The 18849-nt window shown below is 45.9% G+C and overlaps 3 protein-coding genes across 5 annotated transcripts in view; 1 reads left to right on the top strand and 2 right to left on the bottom strand.

Moving 5' to 3' along the window:
* Positions 1–3529, bottom strand: part of NPLOC4 (NPL4 homolog, ubiquitin recognition factor) — a 53072-nt gene extending 49543 nt beyond the window's left edge. Inside the window, exon 1 of the mRNA XM_028714172.2 lies at positions 3390–3529. Within this exon, the coding sequence (XP_028570005.1) occupies positions 3390–3404 (15 nt within the window). The 5' untranslated portion in view covers positions 3405–3529. The remainder of the gene's footprint in view (positions 1–3389) is intronic.
* Positions 3530–3620: 91 nt separating this feature from the next.
* TSPAN10 (tetraspanin 10) lies at positions 3621–9555 on the top strand. 3 transcript variants are annotated; one of them, XM_028714183.2, is made up of 5 exons: positions 3621–3721; positions 5268–5465; positions 5878–5936; positions 7285–7886; positions 8827–9555. In XM_028714183.2, exons 3-5 carry the CDS (start codon positions 5901–5903, stop codon positions 9194–9196), a joined length of 1008 nt encoding a protein of 335 aa, XP_028570016.2. In that variant the 5' UTR covers positions 3621–3721; positions 5268–5465; positions 5878–5900; the 3' UTR covers positions 9197–9555. The 3 variants fall into 3 exon arrangements, with proteins under 3 accessions (XP_028570016.2, XP_028570025.1, XP_077780188.1); XM_028714192.2 differs by having other exon boundaries at positions 5268–5541; XM_077924062.1 differs by lacking the exons at positions 3621–3721; positions 5268–5465 and having other exon boundaries at positions 5566–5936.
* A 1839-nt stretch (positions 9556–11394) lies between these two features.
* PDE6G (phosphodiesterase 6G) lies at positions 11395–16651 on the bottom strand. The gene is made up of 3 exons (XM_028721004.2): positions 16474–16651; positions 12445–12485; positions 11395–11627 (listed from the first exon to the last, which is right to left on the bottom strand). Exons 1-3 carry the CDS (start codon positions 16617–16619, stop codon positions 11551–11553), a joined length of 264 nt encoding a protein of 87 aa, XP_028576837.1. The 5' UTR covers positions 16620–16651; the 3' UTR covers positions 11395–11550.
* Positions 16652–18849: the final 2198 nt, after the last annotated feature.

Raw genomic sequence — 18849 nt, 5'->3', positions numbered from 1 at the left:
AATTACACAGAATTAGGTAAGACCTCTTTATCAGAATGTCCAGTATTCCATGCTGCAGTACTTGTTTCTGGAGGGGAGTAATGTGCAGTTGTGCACCTTATGGATATGGGATTTTGTTTTGTTTTTTATTGACACACCCCACCTTGTCCCTCAAATCAATTAGCAGTTTAACATAGCTAAATGCCACTTATGTTCAAGGCCTCCCTATATTTTTAAATTAAAACCAAATGGGAATGTATAACCCTGCATCCCACCTTCCAAAAAAGTGAAAGCCTATATTTAATTTATTGGGACATATGACAACTAAGAGCTTGTAATGTTTGCTCCAGTGCACTTCCGTGACTGTTTTCCCCCCTCCAAAAGTGTGCACATGCAGTACAGAAAGTGCATGCCCAAATTAGAAACAAGTAGCAGAAGCAGGCAAATAATGATTTGAGTGGAAAGCCCCTGTCCAAAAGGCAGGATACATTCCCCAAAGCTTCATCCATTGGTGTAGATGGCACACAGAATAGCAACCAGCACTCACCTTGTGGGTGTTAACACGCCAATCACACATAGAGAAAAAAATGGATCTGAATAATACAGTATATAGCATTTGTCCATAATTACTCTGAAACTGTAATATTCCTCTATTGTGGTAACAAACATGAAAGACTATTAGAAGACACTTTTAAAATGCTTGCTGTGTAGCTTTAGAAAAGTAACCTTAAAGGTTTTTGAAACTGAAAGGTTGCAGTGTCCAGGTGATGATGATAGGCAGATAAGCTGCCTCAGCAGATGGCCCAAAGCACAGAGAATACCAACCAAGAAACCTGCCAATATTAAAAGCCACCTGTAAGTCAGAATCTTATAATAGTGACATGCATTAGAATCCTTTACAAGCAGGGAAACTACCCTGTTTCCTAGACAGGCAAGGACAGATAATTTTGAGAGAAGCCCCAGCAAGAGCATTTCCCTAAAACTATCGTCTGTCAAGTCTTTCATGTGATTTGCACTTCCTACTGAAAACTATGCTGACTCAGTTCTACTGCTAAAACTTGGTTTACACTGAAAACCAGGTGTCAGCAACCAAGTGGGGCATTTAATTGCCACAAAGACTACATCATAAACAACCTACCTTTTAAGCAGGTTAAACAGTGGCACTTACATTCCGTTTAGCTACAATCAAAGTGGATGATCTAACCATACCAAAAACAGGTTTAACTAGAATGCCATTAAAACCACACCAGTCTCGCTCTAGAGACTGAAGGCTCTGACTGCATGCCAAAAATGCCCCCAAAAAGGCCCTGCCTCGTTTACTTGTAGGGACAATTAATGAATATTGATACATATGGTCAAGATCATAGATACTGGCAACAATTTGTTAACAATGGCATAAGCTACGTCTAGCTAACACACACACTTTACTATAACTTGTGCTGTCCGATCCTATGCAGTTACATACACCTGAATCTTCACAGGACCAGGCTGTTGAGAAAACTGAGTACTAGTGACCTAATAATTCAAAAGACAGCATTTCAAGCTGCCCATGGTTTCTCATTATTATGTGTTCATGCCTATGTGATATTAATCTGTATGCACCATAGGGAGGGATACACCCACACTATATGTAATTCAACCTTCAGACGTGTGTGCTCTTATGGAACATTCAGAGTCTTCAAACATCCATAGGAAGAGGATGGAGCACACAAGTAGAGCACACGCTTTGCACACAGAATGTCCTGCATTTCGTCTGTAGTATTTCCAATTAAAAAAGGGTCAAGCAGCAAGTAACATGAGAGGTTTTTGTCTAAGATGCTGTCAATTAAGAGATTATACTTGCCTAGTATAGACTGTCCTGGTGCAAGAGAGCTTCCTATGTTGCATATGGCATTATGATAAATCTGTTCTTTCCCAAATGCCTCAAATACCACCCTAAATTTTCTTCCTTCGTCCCATTAAAAAATGCCTTAACTCAACTTATATGTGAAGGATTAATTTCTCACCTTTTCCGCATGGACATAGGAAAACAATGTGAAGGCTTCTTCACAAGAACAACTTAATGTAAGGCAACCGCTGGAGTATTCCTACATTCTAGCATGAACTAAGTTTCCCTTATTATTCTCTGACATTCTACAACTGGAGCTAAGCCAAGAACACTTATGAATTTTCTACAAGTTAAATCCAGGGTTTGTTGCTTTTTGCCTTGTACCCAACCTAACTGGGTACTGTCAGATGGAAATAAATGCATCTAAAGCTTCAAGTGGAAAACAACTCAGCTATTTATGACCATACATTAAGAGTTACTGATCTCATGAGGCACAGAATTACAATTACAGCCTGTGAGCTAGCCTCCTACTTAATTCTGAAAAATATTAAGGATCCAACGCCACTTGCCCCACTCACCCCTATGCCCACACTTGCACGCATGCACACACACAAGACATAATGCATTTTGGGCAGGCCGCCAAATAGCCCAACAGCACATCGATCTTGAAAAAATAGCAACTGAACCTGGACGCTGAGAAATAAAATGATCACTAAACCGAAGGCAAAACAAAAAAGACAGTTGCTGTCGCACAAACTATGTTCCCGTGGGTTGCACACTGGCCACACACGCTCCCCGCTTCCACGGGTTTTTGATAGAAGTTAAGGGAGACTAACTAGGCACATGCACGCTGTTTTTTTAAAAAAATTTTATGCTAGCTGAAATGTCATGGTTTCACCTAGAGGATTCTGGGAATTGTAGTCTGGTACTGTGCTGGGAATTCTTAGTTCGCGGCCCCTCCCCCACAACCTCGGGAACTGCAGCTCCCACTGTTCTCCCTTTGGGGGTGGGTGGGGAGAGAAGAAGAAATTGTAATTAAAGCGGCTTAGGCCTGCGGTGCCCCGTCTTTTCCTCACTCCTCCTCCCTTTGGTGAAAGCAGGGGAGGGATCGCTTGATACTTCCAAGTTGTTTTGGTTGTTTTTTTGGGGGGGGGAGGTCGGACGCAAGCGACCGCCAGTGCCAGTATCCCCAGGCCGGACCGCCCCCCCCTCTCTCAGAAAGAAGAGCCGAGGAATCCCCCACGGAGAAATCATTCTTCCGCCTCCTTCACAGGACCTGCAAGGAGAGGCTGGAGGGGAATCAGACCCAGTTGGCCAGTGCCACCCCCCCCCCCACTGGGGTGGGGATCCAGGGGCAGGGCGAGGCAGTCGGGGCAGGGGGGGCACTCCCAAGACTCGCCGCCTCCCTCACCATGACAAAGAGGGAGGGAGGGAGCGGCGGCGCCTCCTGTTCCCTCACAGGCCTCACGTCGGGGGAACCCAGGGCAACCCAGGGCTGGCTGGGGGGGGGGGAATAGGACGACGACAGGTGACCCCACGTGCCCCCTTCTCTTCTCTTCCCCTCCCCTCAAACCCAACTTACAATAGTCTCCGCCATGTCCTCGCCACCGCTCCCGACCCCGCGTCCTGCCCCGGCACTGGTAGCGCCGCCTCCTGCCTGCCAGCCAGCTTGTGCACCGCCAATAGTGCCGCGTCACCGTTCCCGGCCCGGTAACGCAAGCGGAGGCAACAAGGTTCCGGGGGAGAAACGGTCCGGCGTCGAATGCGGGCGCTGCTCTCCCCCCGCCCCTTCTTCTTCTTCTTCTTTTGCGCTTAGGCTCCGCCCACTCAGGACTCTGTCTCTTGTCTCTCACGAGAGAGATCGTAGGTTCCACGCGGATTCTACGCCGCGCACGTGACACGCCCTGCCAGAAGGTGTTTGTTTGTTTGTTTGTTTGTTTGTTTGTTTGTTTATGAAGATAAGTTTCTTAGAAAGGTAGCAAGCCGCCTGGCAAGTTTTGTTTCGTCGTTAAGTTTCAATGCAGTTGTGCTTCCTATGTCTTGTAATGCGCGGAGTTGCTGCAAAATGTCCTCTGGAAGCTGCTCTCTCCAGTCGCAATTCATTCATGCTTTCCCTTCTCCTGCCTGAGCATGGCTTATGGCAGACTGGGAAACTGTTTTAACTAGCGATAGCAATCCCAGTGCTTGATCTAGGATTTTTGTTACACACACACACACACACACACACACACACACACCACGTGTGTGTGTGTGTGTGTGTGTGTGTGTGTGAGTGTGTGTGTCTATACATATAATCATATATAACATATATATAACATTGGTTCTACTGACAGACCAGCATTGCATGAACCAAAGCGATTTATACACACACACACACACATATATATATATATATATATATATATTTGCTTTCGTAGATTTTCACGGGTACAGGAATGCAGGTTTTGGTGTCCTCGGGTGTCTTCCCGTGTAAAAGTTGGGGTGTCTAGGCGACGTTTCGACGAGGTCTCACTCGTCATCTTCAGGCTGGTGAAGAAGCCGAAAGCACCAGCCTGAAGATGACGAGTGAGACCTCGTCGAAACGTCGCCTAGACACCCCAACTTTTACACGGGAAGACACCCGAGGACACCAAAACCTGCATATATATATATATATATATATATATATATATATACACACACACATACAGTGGTACCTCGGGTTACATATGCTGCAGGTTGCATACGCTTCAGGTTACAGACTCCGCTAACCCAGAAATATTACCTCAGTTTAAGAACTTTGCTTCAGGATGAGAACAAAAATCATGCAGCGGCGGTGCAGCGGCAGCAGGAGGCCCCATTAGCTAAAGGAATTCCTGCAGCAGAGCACTTTCCCTCCCCTCCCCTTCTTGAATGTACACTCTGTAAAATGGAAGACCCTGCAGTATGAGGAGACCAGTCTTACAGCACACAGTCAACCCAAGTGGAGGTGACAATCTTCTTGTCATTGCCCCAGTCCCATCCTTGAAACTACAGTCTGTAAAGAGGAAAGAAGGAGACACTCTAAGCAGAACAGGAGGAGAGAACTGCCACATTCACAGGGGCATCTTCAGCATATGTGGCACCGGGGTACAAAGATCCACCCAGCCCCTAGGTTGCCCAGAGTTGTCGGCCTTTTTTTAGGGGGGGGACCCTAAAGTTGTTGGCTTGTTTTAAGGAAATAGTTGTTTACCTTTAAAACCTTTAGAACAGTTGTGGAACTCACAGCGCCAACCAAAAGGGGTGCCAGCGCCCCACGCACAGGGCCGTATGAAGGGGGGTTGATACCCTCCCACACCAGTTCATGGGCATTGGTATTCAAATGGTGAGTGTGCACCGTGTCATGTGATCAATTATGTAGGGTGGGGCTTATCAGCTTGCCCCCCCCCTCCATATTTTATTCAAGTTGGCACCCCTGATCTGTCACATTTCTATTTTACAGATGGGAAGCCAGAGTTTGGAATTTCTTTATGGCCGCTCAGCAAATCCATGACTGAATTGGAACTTGAATCCATATGTTACAGATTCTGCAGAATGTAAAATTGTGATGCTTTGATGCTCTTTTTGATGTTCAGTGTGTCTCCTGTTTGGCGGTACAGTTAAGAGTTTGTGCCAAATAAAGACATAGCTAATTTTCAGGGTAAGGTGAATCTCATTTTGATCTTGCAATTTTATCTGTCGTGGAAGGCTACAGTGCAGCAGCAACCCTTATCTTTGTAAGTCTGAATATTATATATGTGTATGAAATGCATTCAGTTGTGTGGTATTAATTATATAGCATGGAACATATAACTACTTAGTGGATAATTCATAAGCAACACAAAGGTGGCCTCTTTGAGCCAGGAAATGTGATTTCTCACATGATACAAGTATGACTGTAGCGGGGTTTGCCCTGAAACTCCCCCCCCCCCGCCCCCATGCAGCACATAGCATTTGCAGCTTTCTCGCTTGCTTAGCCAGGAGAAGGGCAGAATGATATCCAATTAATTGCTTTTACAGCCTTAGAAATATGAAAGAGAAACTTGCTGCATTTTTAAATCCTTTTTTGCTAGGACTATCTTTGCAGGACAACAAGATGGAAGTTGATGAAACCAGTGCATTGCTACCAAAGGTAATTATTTTGATTTGCATATTGTTTCTGAGTTTACCCTTGTCTTTGGAGATATTTAGTCCTATATATATCGCATCGTTTTCCCATTTGTGTGGAGGGGAAAACAAATGAGATTTTCTAATAGAACGTGGGGAGAGAGAGAGAGAGAGAGAGAGAGAGAGAGAGAGAAAGAAAGAAAGAAAGAAAGAAAGAAAGAAAGAAAGAAAGAAAGACTGATGACCTAATTCTGCAGAGACCGAATTTTTCCCTAGTCCATCATGTTGCATGGTCATCAATATGAAAATATTAAGAATAATCCTAAATAAGTTTACGTTGAAGTAAGTCCCCTGAGTTCTGTCAGACTTTCTTCTAATGAAATATACTTAAGACTATGTATTAGCATGTCTACTAAGAAGAATGCCTTAAAATGACAATTTGACGTTCCTTGGTCTTACATACGTACCTTTTATTCTATTCCAAGTTCAGTCACACCATCAATCACTTTGCCTGCCACTTCCCTCAGTCATTTTAAATGGCCTCTTCTCTCTCTTGAATGGATCACATATGCTTTGTCCTTCCCATCAGATTTCCCCATAATGTTGCCCTCTGCCCACTATAGCTCAGCAGTGATACATCAGAAACCTCTGTCATCACTACGCATAGGGCAGATCCCCGTCATAATTTAAAACAAATGGCTTCCCCCTCCCCCCAAAGAAATTTGGGGACTGTAGATTATTACATTGCAGCTCTGTGAGGGGTAAACTACAGTTCCCAGGATTCTCTGAGGGGAGTCGTGTATATTAAATGTTCATTGAATGTACAGTGGTACCTCAGGTTAAGAACTTAAATTCGTTCTGGAGGTCCGTTCTTAACCTGAAGACCACTTTAGCTAATGGGGCTTCCCACTGCTGCTGCGCCACCAGACCACAATTTCTGTTCTCATCCTAAAGCAAAGTTCTTAACCCGAGGTACTATTTCTGGGTTAGCAGAGTCTGTAACCTGAAGCGTATGTAACCTGAAGCGTATGTAACCCGAGGTACCACTGTACTTTAAATGTATGGTGTAGATCTTCCCTTAATCTATGCTTCTGCCTCCAGCTGTCTTATAAAGTAGAGCCACAGGGGATCAAGTCTTTGCTAACTAGATGATAACCCAGCCATAATGTATTATTCCCCCCTGCCATATAAGTCGATCAAAAATCTCTTTTCTGCCCTGTCCTCTGCTCTCTACCCTACTGTTATGCCAAAGGCCTCCAGTTATACAACAGGATATTCTGAGAAGGGAAATGCTTACTGTACGTCCCTTTTTGGTTTTGTTCCTCATCTCTGACGCTTGGTCTACGTTTTCTTTGGTTCTCTTCTTTGTTTAGGCGGACAAAGTGGACATATTTTGCCCCTCTGATGCACAGGGCTCCCTGCTGAATCCCAGCAGAGGAAGAAAAGCATGGCATCTTAGGAAACGGACAAGAAAATGGCACCTCTGCCCATCTTCCCATCACCCTCTGGATTCACTTAGCCGCTGTGTTAAATACTTGACCTTTGTTTGGAATCTGGCCACCTCCATTACAGGATTGCTCATTTTGGCCATAGGGATCTGGGGTCTCTCTGACAAAGAGTCACTGGCAAGTGAGCAGATAACTTATTTGGGCAGCGACCCCATGCTCTTTTTTGTGTTAGCGGGTCTTGTAGCCAGCACCATCTCTCTCTTGGGCTGCCTAGGAGCCCTCTTTGAAAACACCTGCCTCTTGAAGCTTTTCACGGGAGGAATCATGATGTTTGTGATCCTGGAAACTCTGGGTGGAATCGTTTTCTTTTCTCTGAGACGCCAAATCAAGACCTCCTTGCAAGAGTCCCTCACGGTGGCCGTGCTACGATACCAGGATGACCCAGATCTCAAATTCATCATGGATGAAATCCAGATGGGCCTGCAGTGCTGTGGGGTGGAATCCTACCTAGACTGGAAAACAAATTTGTGAGTATGAGCCTACTTGCCCTGTTCTGTTAACACCTAGGAAAGGTGGGAGAACAGCAGCACATCACAGCACAATGTAGCCCAATCATCGTCATCATCACCCATCAATCAAAATTGCTAATAATGCCATCTGTTTTCAACAATTCAAAGTGTTGGTGTTGACCTATAAAGCCCTAAATGGCCTCGGCCCGGTATACCTGAAGGAGCGTCTCCTCCCCCATCATTCTGCCCAGACGCTGAGGTCCAGTGCTGAGGGCCTTTATAAAAGCATATTGTGCCATGTTATTGTCTGTAAATGCAAGAAGTGCTAGACAGTTTCTAAGGCTGTGTCAGTTTAGTCTCATCTTTTGTTCCAAGGCAACGTTCAAGCACAGATTTAACGTATTTACTCAGGACCTGCATGTGCAGACCCACGGATACTTGGCACAATTGGCTTTAACACTGGCAGGAAGTACTGTATGAGCTGCTCTGGCTTGTTCTTGTTAAGAGGCTTCCTTAGCTGCTGCATCTGGTCTCTCTCTGTGCTCCCCTCCTTTGGTGTGAGCTGGTAAGTGGTGCACAGCTTGAATCCACACCTGCCACCTCTCTGGTACTCCGTTCAAGAATTGCTGTGAGCTCAAACCCTAACAGGCAGTGTCAAACCTGCTGCTGCCGTCCATCCATTCATCAATGCATGCCTAAAGTCAATTACGCACGGATCACACTGTGCACACAGTGCTGGGTATGCAGTTTCCCTTTGCAAAGTACGCCTCTGCATGCATTGGTCCTGGTCAAGTTAGCGAATCCATGTGCAGACCATCCTTACCAGCAGGAATGCCATCCTTTGCCTGAATATCTTCTGCATTCACGTGCAGAAAACGGAGTGGGTGTGCTGGAAGAGGCGGAGAACCTCTGTGCCTTAGCAGCAGGTGAAATGATTCTTCCTGTTATTACATTCCAGATATTTTAACTGCAGTTCTCCAGGAGTGCAAGCCTGCGGCGTCCCAGCTTCCTGCTGCCTGGATCCGCTGGAAAACGGCACCATCCCGAATTCCCAGTGTGGCTTTGGCACCCTGGCCCTGGAGGAGTTTGTGGCTCAAAGCACCGTCTATCTCGGAGGCTGCGTTCCCCAGCTGAGCAGATGGCTTAATAATCATGCAGGAGTGATTGGCTTGTATTGTGTGCTTCTGATTGTGATTGAAGTAGGAAGCTTATTACTGACCTCTAAGCTCCTGGCAGGCATTGCCCTTGCTAGGACTTGGGATTTCAGTGAGAGGGAGGAAACATATTTGCTCTCCTATCATCAGAGACAAAAGGGATTTTGCTCATGATCTGCTGCAAACTATGAATCCAGAATAATCTTCTGAGAGCAATGGGAACTTAGAGGGGAGGGGTGTTATGTACTAAGCTTGGATCCTAGAACAATAGGCAGGTAGGATCCTAGAATGCAACAACTGATTGGCTTGCAGGAAAAGTCCAATCAGGCTCCAGGAGGAAGTTAATCAGCCTATTAGGCTGGTAGGATCGTAGAATGCAACAACTGATTGGCCTGCAGGAAAAGACCAATCAGGCTCCAGGAGGGAAGCAGAATCAGCCAATCAGACTGGACTCATTGTGTAAATAATGTATATAAAAGCCTGAGGTTTGGGGGGCAATTCAATCACTGTTTTACAAGCTGCAATAAAGAGCGTGAAATCACTACAGGACTCTGAGTATATTCCTCAGAGCAGGGTTTGCACCTCGTATAAGGAAAAGGGAGACCCTTTGTGCTTGGATTTCTCTTGCTTACGTCATACCCTTCCTCCTCATTCTCACTGTCCCTGATTCTCCTCCAGCTGCATCCTGTTCTATCAGTACTGCCTCTCTTCCTCCGACACACCCTCCAAATATGCATAGAGAACGAAGAAGAGTGTTGCAGCAGAGCAGCTCCCTTTCAGGATCTGATCTCCATGTGTTGTGGAAAGTTCTTGTGGAATTCCGTCCATTAGTTTCCTGTAGCCCTTTCTCAAAGCCGGTTTCTGCAATGTGCCTAGAAAGCACTTTCGGCCCAACCACCGGCTTCCCCCAGCCTTCCCAAAACCAACATTCCCAAGGTGTGTTCCTCTGTGGTGGCAAGATTTAGGGAACATACTCCTGTAGGAATCTTACCTGTCCCCTCTCTGTATGCCTTTGAACAGGCAGTGAAAACGGAGATTACAAGCCCGCAAACCTATTATGGCCACACTACAACCTCTCTGGAGAAACTGTATCCTATTCTATATGTGCAGAATCCATGTTTTCAACCATACTCCTTTCCACTGCAGTATTCCACTCACATCACACTGCATCTTAAAGGTTCCCTGTTGCAAATAAAGTCTCTCTCCCTGCCCTCGTGCTTCCTTGTTTGAGCCCAACAAGTAGTGCTGCAATAGCCTTCATTGCATGAGTTCATCTGCTCACAGGAGGCTGATCACTCAGGCAAGGCCCACCAGTATTTTTTTTTTTACTTGGTCTTTGATTACGTGTCCACAGCATCTTCACAAGGGAGGAGGGAGAGAAAACCGGAACAAATTTGCCCTCCCTCCGGTGAACTCCTTGACTGCCCCACCAGGTCCAGTGGTTGCTAGCCGCATTGCATCCACTGCTTTAAACCTCCCCACTACCACCACCACCCCACTTCCAGGGAATAGATAAGAAGGAAGAGAATGTCACAGACCCTCCAGGTGTCCCTATTTTCCAGGGACAGTCCCTGATTTACAGAAGCTCATCCCGGTTTCTGTTTGATCCTGGAATGTCCTGCTTTTCCTTAAAGGTAAAGCTAAAGGGACACCTGACCATTAGATCCAGTCGTGACCGACTCTGGGGTTGCGGCTCTCATCTCGCTTTATTGGCCGAGGGAGCCAGCATACAGCTTCCGGGTCATGTGGCCAGCATGACTAAGCTGCTTCTGGCGAACCAGAGCAGCGCATGGAAACGCCGTTTACCTTCCCGCCAGAGTGGTACCTATTTATCTACTTGCACTTTGATGTGCAAGGTTCAAACTGCTAGGTTGGAAGGAGCAGGGACCGAGCAACAGGAGCTCACCCCGTCACAGGGATTCGAACCACTGACCTTCTGATCGGCAACTCCTAGGCTCTGTGGTTTAACCCACAGTGCCACCCATGCCCTTAGGACGTCCCTATTTTCATCGGAGAAACATTGGAGGGTATGGAGTTATCCAACTCCCAAGCCATCAGAAGACAATCCTGTATAGGGATTTTTAAAAAATGTTTAATGTTTTATTATGTTTTCATATATGTTGGAAGCTGCCCAGAGTGGCTGGGGCAACCCAGTAAGATGTGTGGAGTGGTAAAATTATCATTATGGAATGGGACATCCCTATTTTCCTTGGATAAATGTTGGGAGGGTATGATGTCATAGTAAAATGGAGAAACTACTATACATGTAAAGATGTCTATTTTTGCAAACTATAGCTGCAATGGAGGGAGGTTCATCGCAGATAGAGACAATAGCATAAAGTCAAGCGTAATACTTGCTCACGTGGGTTTTATTTTGGTTTTATAAACTGCTGGAGGTCAAGAGCTGATTTCTGCAAAGTTGGTTGATTTGGAAAGGCTAGGAGCACAGATAAAAGGAAGGTCACAGAAGCTGCCCCCTCAACTGGAGGGAAGGCAAATATCCATGCAGCCCCACTTCTGGCCTCTGTTTATATGATGCCATATTGGGCCAGCTCGTGTAGCTCCAAGTGGCTGAAGGCTTCCCAGGGGCAGATCACAGTAATATCTGAAAGAAAGAGAGAAGCATCAGGGCAACCTATGTATATGCTTATTGCCAAAGGTCATTGTGCTTCTAGGCTGAAATCTGCCCCAAAGGCCTATGGTGACAACTGAAGAAGAAGAGTTTGGATTTGATATACCGCTTTATCACTACCCTAAGGAGTCTCAAAGCAGCTCACAATCTCCTTTCCCTTCCTCCCCCACAACAAACACTCTGTGAGGTGAGTGAGGCTGAGAGACTTCAGAGAAGTGTGACTAGCCCAAGGTCACCCAGCAGCTGCATGTGGAGGAGCGGAGACGCGAACCCGGTTCACCAGATTACGAGTGCGCCACTCTTAACCACTACACCACACTGGCTCTCACACTGGTCGAGGAAGCAATTGTGGGGGTTCATAATCATAAATGTAGCTCATGTGAAGTAAGGACTTCAGTTTCTGTACAGTGGTGCTTTAGAGAGAAGGGACTCTATCAAAACACTGTATGGTATGTTGGCATGGCCTTACCCAAAAGTGGGGATGCCAAGACGAGCGATTAAAAACAGTCCTCAACCAATGAATGGCAGGAGGTAGCGCTAGTAGACATGCAAATAAAGCGCTGCAAGTGCTGTGGAGGTAGTGGGTTGCACTAAGTCCTTCTGAGAAGGAGAAACAATCTCAGGACATACAAACACAAGCTGGTTCCCAGGCCTGCCTCCATCCTTAGGCAAAACACATAGACTCCTTGGTAGGCGGAAAACGTCAATAAAGAGAAACCAGGCAGCTTTTGTACGAACAAAGGTACAGATTAATGGTGTGTGGTGTGTTAAAAATAGGAATCTTTGTTACCTGTCCCCAAGCCCTCCATACCAGGGATGTCATCGCCAAATCTGCAAAGGAAAAGAGAAAGAGCAGTCTACGATGCATTTGGCTTTTTCATCCAACCCGGATCATTCCTCCACATTATATAATCCATGGATGGCCAATGTGATGCCCTCCAGATGTTGGGCTACAACTCCCACCAGCCCCAGCTAACCTGGCCAACAACCAGGGATGGTGAGCATTGTGGTCCAATAAAATCTGGAGGGCAACATGTGGTCTATCCCTGATATAATTTCTTTATAGGGCTCCACGTGGAGCAGTTTAAGGCGGGATGGTGATTTTCCCATGCAAGACCTTAAGTCTCAGGACAGCCACTGATTCAATAATTCCATACATGGCAGAACACTCACCAGCTTTGGGCAAAGTTGCTGCAGATTCCTTGAGGGACACAACCGAAACACAGTCTAAAAGGCACATACACACTATTGCCATGGTGCCTGACATATTAAAGGTAAAGGTAAAGGGACCCCTGACCATTAGGTCCAGTCGTGACCGACTCTGGGGTTGCGGCGCTCATCTCGCTTTATTGGCCGAGGGAGCCGGCATACAGCTTCCGGGTCATGTGGCCAGCATGACTAAGCCGCTTCTGGCGAACCAGAGCAGCGCACGGAAACGCTGTTTACCTTCCCGCCGCAGCGGTACCTATTTATCTACTTGCACTTTGACATGCTTTCAAACTGCTAGGTTGGAAGGAGCAGGGACCGAGGAACGGGAGCTCACCCTGTCGCAGGGATTCAAACTGCCAACCTTCTGATCGGCAAGTCCTAGGCTCTGTGGTTTAACCCACAGTGCCATCCGCGTCCCTCACCTGACATATTAATCATATTCTAAATATCTTTTGCTCATTAACCTGCATTTGCACAAATCAAGAAAGAAAAGAAGAAGAAAACCAGATCCATGGTAAACATTACAACCATGTCTCGGACTGGCAAACCTTGCACTTTTGAAACCTAAACGAAAGCAATGCAGCATGCCATCGTTGAGTTCTAGCTGCTGCAGCATCGATAAGGCAAGATGGATGAATATTAAAGTACACTGCATTTCCAAATGAACATAGGAAGTGAGGCCAGTTGTTTGTCTAGCTTAGTATTTTCTAGTTACAGGTAGGTAGCCATGTTGGTCTGCCGTAGTCGAAACAAAATTTTAAAAAATTCCTTCCAGTAGCACCTTAGAGACCAACTAAGTTTGTTATTGGTATGAGCTTTCGTGTGCATGCACACTTCTTCAGAAGAATAACAAACTTAGTTGGTCTCTAAGGTGCTACTGGAAGGAATTTTTTTATTTATTTAGTATTTTCTATACATGTTAATCGTTGCATCATTGTCAAATATCTGGACCAGCCATTTCCCCAGAATAACAATTTGCACCACATCACCAACTTAGTGCCCTAACTCTGGGTTTGGCAGTGAGAAAGTGAGTTCCTTAATTGAGAAAAATGATAGTGGAAGAGGCATTGTGAAGGAGATTTGTTCCTGAATAGGCAAATGACTAGATTCACTGATGGGAAAGGTTCCAACCTGCTGCTTGTAAAGGAATCGTTCCCAGCCAGAAAAATCTGCTGGCAGAGAGAAGAATATTACAAGCAGCAGGATTGGACCTGTCTCCTCCGTTACCAACAGATTGATTAATGAGTCAGCATTCTGGCTTGCTGTTCCACATAGCAGGCTGGCATGCTGACTCATAAGAAATCATTCTGTTCCTTGTGGGTGCAAACTGGATAGCTTCACTAGTTTAAATCCCAATACCGTCAGATCCAAAATGTGTATGGATGGCAATTGTTATCCCAGGGCAGGATTCAAGGTGTTACATGTGCAGAGCAGGGTCCAATCATGCAACAGAACTTCGCCTCCCTTGCCCATGTGTACCCCATAAATCTGCACTGGAAGGTTGAGGGGACACCCAGACAGGTATGGGGGTACATGCAAGAAAGGAGGGGAGTAAGGAGAAGGAAGGTACCGTATTTTTCAGTGTATAAGACGCCCCTATGTATAAGACGACCACTATTTTTTGAGCCCAAAATTAAGAATATTTAATTGCAACGTTCTATGTATAAGACAACCCCCAATTTTAAACTTTATAAATTTGGGGGGAAATACAGTCTTATACACGGAAAAATACAGTTATTTAGGTGTGAGCAGACCTTGTTCCCTATTTGCATATCCCACTTAGCATTGCATTGAATTCCACTCACAGAAAAGTTCTCCTTTATTTTGGGGGACCCTAAACCATGGTTTGTCCAAATCCCCCAAAATTGTTAGCATTGTGGCAAACACAGAAATTCCCATTTTGAGTCATCTGGGAGCAGGAGAGGAGAAACAGGAATGTTTTTGAAACCTGCTGTGAAGACTGGAACTAAATGTGTGACCTATAGACTGAATGTGTTCTCTAAAGGTGGCCCACCCATGAAGCAGGGTGAGGCGGTTACCTCAGGCGGCACCTACCCAAGGGGTGACAGCCATGTTCTGCCACCCAGCTTTGCTGCTGGTCTCCCCAGCCTCTAGGGGCAGAGAAGGACCAGTGTCAAAGTTCTGCAGAATGCCTCCCCTCCTGTCTCAAGGAGAAGCCCTTCTGGAGTTTGTGCCCCTCATCACAGGGGTGGCAGCAGCAGACCCTCCAGGTGTCCCTATTTTCCAGGGACATCCCTGATTTAGAGAAGCCGTCCCAGTTTCTTATTTGATCCTGGAATGTCCCGCTTTTCGTTAGGACGTCCCTATTTTCATTGGAGAAACGTTGGAGGGTGTGGAGTTATTACAACTCCCGAGCCATCTGAAGGCAATCCTGTTATGTACTGAAGTTCTCACCCTGGGCCAGCAGGGGGATACTGTAGATAGTTTTCACTCAGGTCCACGTCAGTTATTTTAGGAGGGGAAACCCTGGGTTGTTGTTGCTACAATGTTGACAGCCGACTGCCTATAAAAGCAGGCCGGCTGAGCTGTTTGCTGTTCAGTTCTGTTCCAGCTTACAAAATAAAGAGCTGCTTTGGAGAAATCGCTGTGTCATCTGCCATGTCTACCCACTATTCAACAAATCCTGTATAGGGATTTTTTTTCCAAAAAATGTTTAATGTTTTATTATGTTTTTATATATGTTGGAAGCTGCCCAGAGTGGCTGGGGCAACCCAGTAAGATGTTTGGGATGTAAATAGTAAAATTATCATTATGGAATGGGACGTCCCTATTTTTACTGGAGGAATGTTGGAGGGTACGCAGCAGGGCATTTCACCTCAGGGGACAAAACGCCCCAGGCAGCCCCTGCTGCCTATACACAAAACAATGGTTTTAAAACTGCTCCTGGAACTGGTAGGGATGCTAGCTGTTGATAGCGGTGAGGAGGAAGAAGAAGGAGGAGGAGGAGGAGGAGGAGGAGGAGGAGGAAGAGTTTGGATTTGATATCCTGCTTTATCACTGCCCTAAGGAGTCTCAAACAGGGACGTGGATGGCGCTGTGGGTTAAACCACAGAGCCTAGGACTTGCCGATCAGAAGGTTGGCGGTTCGAATCCCCGCGATGGGGTGAGCTCCCGTCACTTGGTCCCTGCTCCTGCCAACCTAGCAGTTCAAAAGCACATCAGAGTGCAAGTAGATAAATAGGTACCGCTCTGGCAGGATGGTAAACGGCGTTTCCATGCGCTGCTCTGGTTTGCCAGAAGCGGCTTAGTCATGCTGGCCACATCACCTGGAAGCTGTATGCTGGCTCCCTCGGCCAATAAAGCGAGATGAGCGTCGCAACCCCAGAGCCGTTCATGACTGGACCTAATGGTCAGGGGTCCCTTTACCTTTACCTTTAAGGAGTCTCAAATCGGCTAACAATCTCCTTTCCCTTCCTCCCCCACAACAAACACTCTGTGAGGTGAGTGGGGCTGAGAGACTTCAGAGAAGTGTTACTAGCCCAAGGTCACCCAGCAGCTGCATGTGGAGGAGCGGAGACGCAAACCTGATTCACCAGATTACAAATCTGAAATCAGTCCTCTTCACCCAAGTAACGTCTCCATCTCTCACCCTTGGACCCCCTTCTTTGGTGGCTTGCTTTTAAACTGCCTGGTTTGCCTCTGCTTGAATTTGGGGGGTCCTTTTCTGGGTGTGGCAGGACCTCCAGTCACTCTGGTGGCCGATTTGATTTCCGGCTTGGGAGGTTCGAGGCTCATGACTGCCGTGAAAACGCTGTGGCACCAAAAATGGCTTCCGATTCCTGTGGTTTAATCTGTTGTGAAGAAAGGAAGGAGGGAAAAGAATTATACTCCCAGGTCTAGTGTTTCTGTGGACAGCTAATTACGTCAGCTGTTGAACTTCCATTACATCTTGAGTTTGTGTTCTAAAAAGAGAAACAAATGAGGTGTAACATCTTTAACTCCAGAATATATATATGAGTCAGACCATTAACTCATCTAATCCAGTGAAGTTAATACTAACTGGTAGCGGCTCTGCAGGGTTTCAGGAAGGGGGCATACCCAAACTCACCTGAAGATGCTTTTGCCTTCTAAGACACAACTCCTCACAGATATTTCCATACATAACAGTTCCAGGTTTATCACCATTCACTCTTTAAGTAGCACAGAGCGAAATACAGCGGTACCTTGGGTTACATACACTTCAGGTTACATACGCTTCAGGTTACAGACTCCGCTAACCCAGAAATATTACCTCGGGTTAAGAACTTTGCTTCAGGATGAGAACAGAAATCATGTTCCGGGGGCACGGCAGCAGCAGGAAGTCCCATTAGCTAAAGTGGTGCTTCAGGTTAAGAACAGTTTCAGGTTAAGAACAGACCTCCGGAACAAATTAAGTACTTAACCTGAGGTACCACTGTATTTAGTTTGTAGTTCATGCGACTTGACTATCTCTACACTTGGACTGGAACCCATGTGTGGACCAAGCTTTGATGTTGAAACACTCATTATTCCATCTGAAACTTCAGATTATAATGTTCAAAAAGTAGCTGGCTAGGATCCAGGAAATACCTGATTTATCTCGGCCTTGTCTGGGTGTGGCCTTGTAGAAGCCGCTCCCTGTTCAACTCACCCGATGTTTTCTATTTCACTTTCATCCCTAGGAATGAAGGCAAGAAGACACTGGAATGAGGTTGCACTGGAGAGTGCCATGTGAAATTTATTCTCGGCGAATGACGCGTGCCAAACGCACCTGGCATGGCAATGCACTTGACACACGGCAGTGCAGATAGAATCTGCCCATGCGCACCCAATGGAGAGCTAAATTTGGTTTGTTGCTTTATGTGCCCTCAGCAGATCGCACAGCCTAGCCAAAGAAAAGCTGCCGGCTGTTGTCGTTAGGACACTAGGATAAATGGGCCATTGGTCTGGTGCACTCTTGCGTTTATTTTGTTCGTAGATAAATCCCTAAACAAATGCTAATCTGATTAAACCTTTTCTCCCCCTCTCCAGTAAACAAGCTTGCTAATATTTGCACTTGTTTACAGGATTATTATTTCAGGGGGAGAGGATTTTATTTTTGTTCATTAGTTATTACCATCCCTCTCTGAAAACTGCTGCATATCCTGCATAGCCCTGCTACTCCCAGTCTCAGTAATGTTAATTTTTCCAGAACATGATATTTATTCCACAGCTATTCTAGCAAATGACGGAAGATTTAGCATCTTAATTGCTTTTCTGAGGATTCCCACACCTTGTATCTAAAAAGCCGAAGCATTAAAAAAGTTATGATTCATATATGCAGCCAATCAAATAAATGCGTACATTCACCCCATTGTTTAATTATACAAAATTAGCCACAACTCTCACATCTACTTTTATGCTCCCGTATCCATTAACTTCATTGTTATTTGCCAACGCCAAGCTGTCTCATCAAGCTACAAAAAGCTGTTCATTTTTATTTTTTTATTTTTGCTGCCTTGCTATTCCTTGGAAGTCTCACTTCCTCTCATGTCAGTATGCATAGCATTGCAGGATCAGTCAGTTTTATGATGCTTTTATATTTGTTGGAAGCTGCCCAGAGACACTGGGCAACCCAGTTAGATAGGCAGGGTACAAAGAATAAAATTATTAATATTATGCATGCTAATAGCCTCCCTATGGCAGAAAGGCAGTACAGTGGATGCTCGGGTTGCGAACATGATCCGTGCGGGATGCACGTTCGCAACCCACAGCATTTGCAACCCAGAGTGGCACACCTGCGCATGCGCAGGTTGCGATTCAGTGCTTCTGCGCATGCGCAAATCACGGTTTAGTGCTTCTGCGCATGTGCGACTGCCAAAACCTGGAAGCAACCCGTTCCGGTACTTCTGGGTTTCGGCGGATCTGTAACCTGAAAAAACGTAACCTGAAGCATCTGTAACTCGAGATATGACTGTATTTGCCCAAAGCTACCCAGTGACATCACATGGCTGAGGAAGCATTAGAA

Source organism: Podarcis muralis, chromosome 2, assembly GCF_964188315.1.
Source record: "Podarcis muralis chromosome 2, rPodMur119.hap1.1, whole genome shotgun sequence".
Taxonomy (NCBI): domain Eukaryota; kingdom Metazoa; phylum Chordata; class Lepidosauria; order Squamata; family Lacertidae; genus Podarcis; species Podarcis muralis.
This window is presented reverse-complemented; position numbering and strand designations above follow the sequence as displayed.

What these genes read in the sequence shown, in the direction of transcription:
- TSPAN10 (XM_077924062.1), top strand. Translation starts at nt 5,835, where the DNA reads ATGAAAGAGAAACTTGCTGCATTTTTAAATCCTTTTTTGCTAGGACTA. An exon ending in CCAGTGCATTGCTACCAAAG is followed by an intron (nt 5,937 to 7,284) that starts GTAATTATTTTG and finishes TTCTTTGTTTAG; the next exon opens with GCGGACAAAGTGGACATATT. An exon ending in CTAGACTGGAAAACAAATTT is followed by an intron (nt 7,887 to 8,826) that starts GTGAGTATGAGC and finishes ATTACATTCCAG; the next exon opens with ATATTTTAACTGCAGTTCTC.
- PDE6G (XM_028721004.2), bottom strand. Translation starts at nt 16,619, where the DNA reads ATGAGCCTCGAACCTCCCAAGCCGGAAATCAAATCGGCCACCAGAGTG. An exon ending in CCAAAGAAGGGGGTCCAAGG is followed by an intron (nt 12,486 to 16,473) that starts GTGAGAGATGGA and finishes TTTCCTTTGCAG; the next exon opens with ATTTGGCGATGACATCCCTG. An exon ending in TATGGAGGGCTTGGGGACAG is followed by an intron (nt 11,628 to 12,444) that starts GTAACAAAGATT and finishes TCTTTCTTTCAG; the next exon opens with ATATTACTGTGATCTGCCCC.